Raw genomic sequence first — 10,905 nt, forward strand, 5'->3', positions numbered from 1 at the left:
AGGTCCCTTCCAACAGGGTTAATACTGTTATCCTGTAAATTGGGGACGACCTGTAACCTGAAAGGGGGAACCAAACCCATCGTGGCAAAATTGCCTTTGAGGAGGACGATCAAGTTGGAAGCGGAAAGGGCGACAGGAGGAGGGGGCCGCCTCAGATTGGCAGCAGCTGGTGGCCCAACAAGGTTAATGGAGACCAGATGTTGCTGTTAATATTCAATAAATGCATAATTGTTCCATCCATTTCACAGAAAAGCATCACCCCTTTGTGTTAAAAGCAACACTGGGCTTGGCTCACCGAGGCCCAGATTCCACATACTGGTTTATGGGCTAGAACAGTGGTTCCCAAACTTGGCAACTTTAAGACTTGTGGACTTCAGCTCCCAGAATTCTCCAGCCAGCGAATGCTGGCTGGGGAATTCTGGGAGTTGAAGTCCAGACATCTTCAAGTTGACAAGGTTGAGAAACACTGGGCTAGAAGCAAATGCTTGAAGTTGAACAATTTGTTACTAGGTTTATTCAGGCTTATTTATGGAATAACTGCTGTGTGTGTAAGTAAGTAAGTGTAAAGTTGCATTTTGCAACTCTGAAGTTCGAGGGGGGCTGTTGTGTTGTGCAGGCACCCCGTGTGCCACATCGATGATTTCTTCCAGCAACCCTCTTGCAGAGTCCCTGTTTCTGTGGGAGGATCCGGGTGGGGCCCTCAGCGCCCACAAAACTCTGCTCTGCTGGCATTCAGGGAAAAACTCTCCCTGGAAACGGAAGCCTGGCATTTTGCTCCGACTTGCAAGGCTGGTGGGGGTGCAACGGGCATGTTTTCCCCACGTTTCCTCCTGGCTTTTAGGAGCGGAGCAGATGAGTCATAGGATAATGGGGAGGGGAGCTCCCTTTCTCCTCCAGAGGACTCATCGTTTCTGCTGCCTTTCCAGTTTTGGTCACCACAATTCCAAAAAGACGCTGAAACCTTATCGAAAGTGTGCAGAGAAGAGCAGCCGAGAGGATTAAGGGGCTGGAGGCTAAAACATATGAGGAGCGGTTGCATGGCTACTTTGATGGAGAGAAGGACTAGGGGAGACATGAGAGCTGCCTTCCAGTATTTGAGGGGCTGCCCCAGAGAGGAGGAAGGGGGTCAAGCTATTCTCCAAAGCCCCTGAAGGCCAGAGAAGGAACAACGGATGGAAACTTAATTAAGGACGAATTTCCTGACAGAACAATTAGCCAGTGGAACAGTTCAGAAGTTGTGGGGGCTCCATCACTGGAGGCTTTCAAGAATTGACTGGACAGCTGTTTGTCTGGAATGGTCTAGGCTCCTTGTGCAGGGGGTTGGACTAGAAGACCTCCAAGGTCCCTTCCAACTCTGATATTCTGTTGCTCCCTTTCCGCCGATCCCAATTCTGCAGCCCTCTGGGAGCTCCTTTCTTTCGTAATCTTGGTGTGGGGAGAAGGGGGCTGATGGTCTGCGATCGGCCCCGCCATGCTGGTTCTGGGCCAGCTTTGCAAACTCGGCAGCAGAGGAAGTTCCCAAACCCAAAATAGAAAGTCCTTTTTTCCCACCTTCTTTGAAAAGCCTCGTGACATAAAAACGAATGACTCTGAGATTCCACTTCCTTGGGAGGCCAGGAGGGGGGGGGGAATCCCGATTGTGGCCGAGGGGTTGCTGTGATGTTGTTTTTGAGAAACAGCCCGAAGGTCTCCTTGGCAACCTCTTTGTTGGCATCTCGAAGGTCCCCATCTCCCGTTTCTGGCAAAGAAGCTCTGTGTGTGTGGAGGAATGGTCATGAGGACTAGAAGTGCCACTTTGCTTTTGCGACCCAGAGCCCAAGATTCTCAGAGTGGGCAGAATGACTGCAAATTGAAAAACAGATACGCTAAAAGGCTCATCTTATTCTGCTGCGTTAAAAAGAGCCTGAAGTCAATGCTTTTCTTCCTTCTCCCCCTTTTATCCCCCGGTTTCTCCTCCTCTGCTCTCTCACTATTTTCATTTGTATTTGCATTTTACGGAAGGGTAAAAAGGAGAAATGGACCCCTTCAAGGATGCCCGGAGTCCTTTTTGCCCTTCGCTTCTGGGAGTTGAAGTCCACAAGTCTTAAAGTTGCCAAGTTTGGGAACCAGTGGTTGAAGTGAATCTGGCTTCCCACTGACTTTGCTTGTCAGAAGGTTGCTAAAAAAGGCACTGCGACCGTCACAAATGTGAGTCAGCTGCCAAGCGTCTGAACTTCCATCACGCCACCCGGGGGGCTGCAGCAGGGGTCATAGGTGGGGAGAACTAGGCCCCCCTTTTTTCAGTGCTGTTGCAACTCGGAAGATCCCCCAAATGTCTGGCTTGTTCCTTCCCTCCGCGGCTGCTGTGGTGGCTTCTCCTGCGCCTTCCCTGCTCCGAGGAGGAAAGGGAGGCAGCCGAGGAGTGGAAACTTGGACCAGAGCGCAGATCAACATGCCGCTTTTTCTTCCCCTCGTCTGCATTCCTTCCCTCTCCTTCCTAAATCGAAGCCAAGTGAACGTTTCTTAAACAACGAGGCCCCGTTTCCCCTGCTTTGGCTCCGCTGCCGGCACCCGGCCTTTGGGCTCGGACACGGAGAGCGTGGGAGGGGCTACTTAGGAGCCCCTCCCTCTTCCCTGCTGGCTTCACTGGATGCCACCCACGGAGGCCCCCCTCCCAGCCATTGCTCCCATGGCCTCCGCCCAGCGGAGAGAGTGGCCTTTGGTGCTGCCGCAGTGTGGACGTTCCCCTCCGTAAAACGTGGCCAGTGTCCTTTTCGCAAGCAGAGCCACGCAACCAACTCCCCTCTGGCTTCACGGTTTCTCTGTGGGTGACCCTGCCACGTGCCCAGCCCCCTCCTCCTCCGGGATCCGGGCATTCTGGAGCAGGGGCTCTCCAACCTTGGCGCCTTTCAGACTTGTGGACTTCAACTCCCAGAATTCCTCCACCAGCAAAGCAGTTCTGGGAGTTGAAGTCCACAAGTCCGAAAGGCGCCACGGTTGGAAACGCCTGTTCTGGAGGGCTTCGTGTATCGCTGCGTTTCTATCCGGCTTGACTTTTCACATCTCCAGGCAGTGGATGCGATGCGACACTGAGTACGTTTCGTGCCACTATAAATACACAGAGGGTCCGCCTGGGTCTCCGCCGTGTGGCTGAAAAGTGCCAGAGAGGATAAGACTCCGGTGTTCCTTGGCAAAGCGTAAGATGTGCCGACTTTAGCTTCAGGGAAACGTCTGCAAGGAAACCAGAAGCTCAGAGCGGGACCCCTCCCCACTCGAACCCTGAGCTACAAATACGGCACGAATTCCCAGTTGATTATCCTCACCAACTGCGGCGGTGGGATATCGGGGTAGGAAGCATCGCTCTGCCACTCAACCTTCCCGCGGGCGCCCTTTGCCTCTTTCTTCAGGGGGGCATTTGTCTTTTGCCCCCCCCCCAGCCTGAAATCCTGAAAGGCCCCCAGCGCTCGGCACCCAGTTTGGAAGGAAGCAGGTGAGAATAGAACGGCCTCTCTCCTCAGTCAGCCCAGCGTTTCATGATGGGGAACCTCTCTCGTTTCACTTCAGCATCTTCCTTAGCACTGCACAGGCCTTGGATCCTCTTCTCTGAGCAAAACTGGGTGGGGGGGAGGAAGGACCTGAGCAAAGGCCCCGGGGGCCCAGTCGGCAGCTTCTCCCCCTTCCTGGCGAGGGAGCCCATCCCACGGGGGAAAGGCAGAACCAGGAGGGGAATTCAGGCCTGGGTCACGGAACCGGCAGTGACCCAGGCATGACGCGCCTCTGAACCGCTTCCCTCACCGCTGCTGGGCCCCCGCCGTTTTGGATTTTACTGACTGCACATGTGCGGTTCCCTGTAAATTGTTCTGCGCGTGCATGAAGGGTTTACACTGAACGGTGCACGGGCACGCAGTGCACCTCTGGCACATGTACACACACACACACGTTCCATGCGGGTTGCAAACCGGTAGTAAAACCAGCAGCAAGCAAGCAAGCAAACACACACACACACACACACACACACACACACACACGGTGAAAGGGAGGTCCTCTGGGTGGGATATTGATTGCTTTAAGCATTTGGTCCAAACTAATTTAAAGTTCCTGCTTGTTGAAGCCCACAAGATCTTAGGCAATGCTCAGCACAGCTGTCAGCCTCTGCTTTGCTGTTGCTTCGGCTGCCATGAAACGGGGAGGGAGGGCATGGTATTTGGGAGGGGTTACTTATTGTGCTGGAGGAAGGTTCTGGAGTTCACCGGCTGATCGGACTACGCATGCGTGGGTGTTTCCCGCCAGGACTAACGGCACCGACATTCCATCTTTGTGATGCCTTTTGAAGTTATCTCACACCTGACACTTGGAAGAATTATGATTGGACTGTAACTGTGATGCCAAGGGGACGGGAATGGGCTGTTCTATATATCAATCGCTGTCGCGCCTAAATAATCAGACTTCGCTTCGCTATGCCTTTAATCATTCTTAATTAGTAAAAGTACACTTGATTTCCACACATGGAGTCTCGTGGTCTTTCTTTCCTAATTAATTAATGGAGAGGTGCTGACAACAGCCAAATGGGGGCGCCAGATTCCCAGAAAATGCATTTCTGCTCTCACGTGAGCCTGTTGGGGTTTACTTAGGGGAAACTTGCTGAAACGTGTGAATGGGGTCGTTCTCTTTATCTCTGGGCCTGGGTTTAAATTGGGTGAATGTTCTGGTGCTCCCAAGTCTTCCTCCCATGGGGATCATCTTGTGGGCTGGTGCCGAAGTCCATCTTGCCTGCTGGGAAGGCTCTTCCCTCCTGACCCCATCGCCACTTCTTTCCCTTTCAGGAACGCCAAGAAGGAAGGAGACCTGCTCGCTGCCCAGGCCCGCCTGAAGGATGTGGAGGCCCTGCTCAACTCCAAGGAGGCTGCGCTCAGCACCGCCTTGGGGGAGAAGCGCAACCTGGAGGCTGAAGTCCGTGACCTCAGAGGCCAGCTGGCCAAGGTAGAGACCAGGCACACCTGCGAAGAACCCCGGGGGTCCCTCTGCTCTGCCCTCGAGATGGGAGGGGGGCTCTTTCTCCTTCTGGGCCTCCCTCCCCCGTCCACCTTTGGACTACCGGTCCCAAAACGTGCCAGGTGGAGTGAGTTTGTAGGCTCAGGTAGACGATTCCTGTAAATGTCTCTTGTGCAGAAGGGGAAGGGTGCTTCTGCTAGGACAGTGGTTCCCAAACTTGGCAACTTTAAGACTTGTGGACTTCAACTCCCAGAATTCTCCAGCCAGCTCTGCTCCACATACTCTGCTGGCTGGAGAATTCTGGGAGTTGAAGTCCACAAGTCTTAAAGTTGCCAAGTTTGGGAACCACTGTGCTAGGAGACCGGTCACCAGCCTTCCAGGTCCTTCCTAGGCTGGCCGACCTTATTAGGCTTCCGGGACTGAAGGGAGGCTGGTGGTCTTTGGGTTTCTCCCCCCTCCCGGACAATGGGTGGCTGGGCTCCTGCTTTTAATTTGGCCATGCTTCCTCTTTGGGCGGCTTCTGTAATTGTGGCTTTAACGTGTGCTGTGCCGGAAGGAGGCCAAAACAGCAGCAAGATACAGAAGAATATTTCTCCAGCTTGGCAGCTGACGGGGGAATTCTGGGAGTTGGAGCCCACCCATCATTCAGCTGCCAAGGTTGAGAATTTCCTTGGTCTGTGAGGACCAGCAGAGCTGTTGCCTGTGCTCATCTGTGGCCCTTCGAAGGTAGACTGCTCCTGGCCACAGAGGTGCCATCGACTGTCCCGAAATTTGCTCTGCTTTCCCCACTTTATGTCCGTCCTGCACCCTCTCTGGGCTGTGCTCCAGGACAGTCTGGATTTTATGATCAGCTTCATTTTACCTTCACTCCCCCCACCCTCCCACTTGCTCCCCCAAACTGGCTGGGGGGGCTGGAGAAGTTCACTGTGTAAATGCTTTACCAGTTGACATTCATGTCTGCAGGCACCAGGTGAGGCCAGCAGGGGGCGGTGGAGCCCACCATTTGCCAAGGCAGAGAGGAGGAATGGAGGGCTGGGAAGCAAATTGATGCTTCCATTCACTGGCCTTTCAGAGGCTGTGTGGACTCTGGCTCCCATCATCCCCAGCCAGGGATCTTCCTCCCTGCCCAGGGGCATTTTCCATCTGTTTCTTTGTTTCTATAGTTTATTTATTTATATCCTGCCTTCCTTATTTTTATAAACAACTCAAATTGGCCACGATACTAAATTACTACTCCTCCCTGTTTTTCCCAGCACAACAACCCTGTGAGGTGGGCTGGGCTGAGAGAGAAGGAGCGGCCCCAAAGTCACACGGTCGGCTTTCACGCCCAAGGCGGGACTAGAACTCCCAGTCTCCTGGTGATTGGACCAAAGTCACCCGGGGCCTCTGTGCCTAAAGTGGGACTAGAACTCCCAGTCCCCCTGTGATTGGACCAAAGTCACCCGGGGCTTCTGTGCCTAAGGCGGGACTAGAACTCCCCGTCTCCTGCTAGTCTGGTGCCTTCTGGCTCTCCTTCTGCTTCAGACTGTCTGGCGTTTTCCCCTCCCTGCAGACTCCTGAGAGGCTTGAGGAGGCCTTGAGGGGGAGAAGCCGAATTGGGATGGTTGGCTGAAACTCCCAGCTCTTGACTAGGGGAGGAGGACCTGGAGAGGAGGGTGGGGGCTCCTGTGGAGCAGCTGAGGCCACACAGGGTCTCCCTTCCGGGCGTGACGGGGGTCCCTCCTTTGTCCCCCCACAGGTGGAGGGATCCTTGGCCGACATCAAGAAGCAGCTTCAGGACGAAATGCTGCGGAGGGTGGATGCGGAGAACAGGCTGCAGACCCTGAAGGAGGAGCTGGACTTCCAGAAAAACATCTACAGTGAGGTGAGTCCCACAACCCTGAAGGGCCCCTTAGAGGTCATCTAGCCCAGTGTTTCCCAACCTTGGCAACTTGAAGATGTCCGGACTTCAACTCCCAGAATTCCCCAGCCAGCATTCGCGTATAAACAATTCAGTGTCTAGGACAGTGTTTCTCAACCTTGGCAACTTGAAGATGTCCGGACTTCAACTCCCAGAATTCCCCAGCCAGCATTCGCGTATAAACAATTCAGTGTCTAGGACAGTGTTTCTCAACCTTGGCAACTTGAAGATGTCCGGACTTCAACTCCCAGAATTCCCCAGCCAGCATTCGCGTATAAACAATTCAGTGTCTAGGACAGTGTTTCTCAACCTTGGCAACTTGAAGATGTCCGGACTTCAACTCCCAGAATTCCCCAGCCAGCATTCGCGTATAAACAATACAGTGTCTAGGACAGTGTTTCTCAACCTTGGCAACTTAAAGATGTCCGGACTTCAACTCCCAGAATTCCCCAGCCAGCATTCGCGTATAAACAATTCAGTGTCTAGGACAGTGTTTCTCAACCTTGGCAACTTGAAGATGTCCGGACTTCAACTCCCAGAATTCCCCAGCCAGCATTCACGTATAAACAATTCAGTGTCTAGGACAGTGTTTCCCAACCTTGGCAACTTGAAGATGTCCGGAGTTCAACTCCCAGAATTCCCCAGCCAGCATTCGCGTATAAACAATTCAGTGTCTAGGACAGTGTTTCACAACCTTGGCAACTTGAAGATGTCCGGACTTCAACTCCCAGAATTCCCCAGCCAGCATTTGCGTATAAACAATTCAGTGTCTAGGACAGTGTTTCTCAACCTTGGCAACTTGAAGATGTCCGGACTTCAACTCCCAGAATTCCCCAGCCAGCATTCGCGTATAAACAATTCAGTGTCTAGGACAGTGTTTCTCAACCTTGGCAACTTGAAGATGTCCGGACTTCAACTCCCAGAATTCCCCAGCCAGCATTTGCTGGCTGGGAAATTCTGGGAGTTGAAGTCCGGACAGCTTCAAGTTGCTAAGGTTGGGAAACACTGATCTAGCCCAACCCTGCCCTGTCTAGGGCAGGAATCCTACTCCACCGCGGCTTGAAAGGGGACCCTGCTGTTCCACACCTCTCACAGCCACGAATTCCCCCTTGCTTTGAGTTGGGGTCTCCCTCCGTAAAAGACCCACCCATTCTAAAATAATAAGCTTTATTATTAAGTTTCCTTATGAAATAAAAACAGAAGTTAGAGAAGGAAGAGACGGAAGAGACGGAGAGAAAAAAGTGGAGTTCAAAGTCTTTCCATGCAGGAAGTCCTGGAGTTACGGCAGTTCGTTTAGTGACGGCTCAAAGTTACAACAGCCCTGAAAAACGTGGTGTGGGTCTGTCCTTCCCCGGCATGACGGTGGCCTCTGTCCCCAGGGCCCTTCTTTCCTCAGCCCCTTTTGCAACCTGCTGACAGACAAAGTCAAAGCCAGATTCACTTAACAACCTAGGTTGTTAACTGAAGCGATTCACTTAGTGACCGTGGCAAGGAAAGTCATAAAATGGGGCAAAGCTCACTTAACAAACGTTTCACTTAGCAACAGAAATGTTGGGCTCAACAGTGGCCGTAAGTTGAGGACTACCTGTACAGTGGCAAAGAATCCCCCCCCCGCTTTACACTCCCCAATATTTCAAGCCATTTCAGTAATAATAGCTAATCACTAATCGTCTGAACCTAAGTGACAGAGCGTCCCTCTCCATGGGCTGGGAGACTTGAACTCGCCACCCTGCCTTGGGCCAGGCAGTCAGCCCAGCTCCTGCAGCCTTTTCTCCCCACACCTGGGAACGGCCCCACAGAGGAGCTGGGGATCCTGGGGGATGCAGGGTGGGGCTGGGGGGGGAAGGGGTTGCGGTTGGGGGGGGATTGTGCCTCCCTGCCAGTCCTGGGATGCCCTGCTCACCCTCTGCCCCCGGCAGGAGCTCCGTGAGAGCAAACGTCGCCACGAGACGCGCCTGGTGGAGATCGACAACGGGCGCCAGCGGGAGTTCGAGAACAAGCTGGCCGATGCGCTGCAGGACCTCCGTGGGCAGCACGAGGCCCAGGTCCGGCTCTACAAGGAGGAGCTGGAGAAGACCTATGCAGCCAAGGTAGGTCACCCGGGGGTGGCTGGGGGGAGGACTCCCGCTCCCATCCTCCCCAAGCCGGCATCCGACTGCTGCCCCTCCCTTTCAGGTGCTCTGGAGTCCAGGGAAGGCCCCCTGCTCCCCCTCACTGCAGCCTTGAGAGGATGGGGGGTGGGGGCACTGAGGCAGGACGGGGCCAAGCTCTTGGCCTTGGGGGGGGTCCCCACTCCTGCCCTGCAGAGCAGCCTGAGCAGCCTTGAGGACTAGCCCCTTTGCCATAAGCCTCATTCTGGCCTTTGCAGCTGGAAAATGCCAAGCAGTCGGCCGAGAGGAACAGCAGCCTGGCTGGGACGGCTCACGAGGAGCTTCAGCAGACGCGGATTCGCATCGACAGCCTCTCCGCCCAGCTCAGCCAGCTGCAGAAGCAGGTAGGGGCCCCGCGGGGGAGGGGTGGGTGGGAGGGGGGCTGCTCCCACGGCCGCTCGGAAGGGCCGTCCCTTTGTGGCACCTGGTTCTGGGCCCCCCTTTGGAGGTTTGGGGGTGCTGGTGGTCCTGGACTTACAACCATTTGTTCAGTGTTTAAGAAAAAGAATAAAAATATATATAATAATAATAAATCAGCAGATGGGCAGAAGCGCCGTATGTGGAGGACTGCCTCTGGGGAGCAACGTCCCGTTGGCCACCTTACGGGCCCCCCTCCCCTCTTCCCTCCCTGGGGGAGGACATCCAGTGCCCCCCCTTGCAATCTTTGGGGTCAAGCCCTGCGGCAGGAGGAGACCCTGCTTGCCCTCCACCCTTTTGGGTTAGGATGGAAAGGGATTGGGGATCTGGGGCAGGGGTCTGCTCCCCCCCTCCCTCCCGTCCAGGCCCCCACCCCTCTCTTGCCTTCCTCCCCCACCAGCTGGCAGCCAAGGAGGCGAAGCTGCGGGACCTGGAGGATTCCCTGGCCCGGGAGCGGGATACCAGCCGCCGTATCCTGGCGGAGAAGGAGCGGGAGATGGCCGAGATGAGGGCCCGAATGCAGCAGCAGCTGGACGAGTACCAGGAGCTGCTGGACATCAAGCTGGCCCTGGACATGGAGATCAACGCCTACCGCAAACTCCTGGAGGGCGAGGAGGAGAGGTGGGCTCCTGGGCACCCTTTGCAAGCTAGGCAGACCACCTTGGCCTGGGGGGGGGGCTTGGCCAAGCTGGGCAGCCCCCCCCCCCCAGCACAGGCAGCCTGGAACCTTCAGGGGTGACCTGGAGAGTCTGCTGGGAAAAGGTTGCCCCCCCTCACTGAGGAGACGGAAAGCCTTGGGGTCCAGATCTGGGGTTTGCCCGGCTGCCCCTCCTTCGGGGGGAGCGTTTGGGGGCCCTTCTGGGACGGGTGAGGCAGAGACCCTTCGGGCAGCAAGGTCCGCTCGGCCCGAGCGCTGCTTCCCCTGGCACCGAGGGTGGGCACTGCAGCCCTCCTGCCTGCTGTGGGCATCCCTGGGGAAGCGGCCTCTGCCTCAGCCCCCGGCCTCTCTTTCTCCCCCCCCCCCAGGTTGCGCCTCTCCCCCAGCCCCTCCTCCCAGAAGAGCGGCTCCCGCATCCGGGTCTCTTCCTCTGGACAAAGCGCCACCAAGAAAAGGAAGCTGGAGGACGGCGAGAGCCGCACCAGCTTCTCCCAGCATGCCCGCACCAGCGGCCGCGTGGCTGTGGAGGAGGTGGACCTGGAGGGCAAGTTTGTCCGGCTGAGGAACAAGTCCAGCGAGGTGGGTGCTGGTGGCCGGAGGTCCAGAAGTCCTGGGCAAGGCGGGCCGAGGAAGCCGTCTGCTCCTGGCGGTGGGGGTTAGGGGGGGGGCGTAAAGTCACCCAGTTGACCTTTGAGCTGCAAGAGGCAGCTGTGTCTTTGTAGGGCGGAGGCCCCCCAAGATCCTGTCATGCAGCCCCCCCTCTTTTTCAGGGGGCCCCTTAAGAGTCAGATGGGATGGAAAAGGGAGGC

General features: G+C 55.6%; 1 protein-coding gene across 1 annotated transcript; it reads left to right on the top strand.

The window, feature by feature from the left end:
- Positions 1–4,591: 4,591 nt before the first annotated feature.
- LOC116523534 (prelamin-A/C-like) lies at positions 4,592–10,771 on the top strand (the record flags this gene model as incomplete). The annotated part of the gene is made up of 6 exons (XM_032238645.1): positions 4,592–4,959; positions 6,710–6,835; positions 8,791–8,961; positions 9,240–9,365; positions 9,839–10,059; positions 10,465–10,771. Coding segments are annotated over 6 exons (1,304 nt in total), but the record flags the coding sequence as incomplete, so codon positions are not given.
- Positions 10,772–10,905: the final 134 nt, after the last annotated feature.

The sequence above is a fragment of the Thamnophis elegans genome, unplaced genomic scaffold, assembly GCF_009769535.1.
Source record: "Thamnophis elegans isolate rThaEle1 unplaced genomic scaffold, rThaEle1.pri scaffold_417_arrow_ctg1, whole genome shotgun sequence".
In the NCBI taxonomy this organism is placed as follows: Eukaryota; Metazoa; Chordata; class Lepidosauria; order Squamata; family Colubridae; genus Thamnophis; species Thamnophis elegans.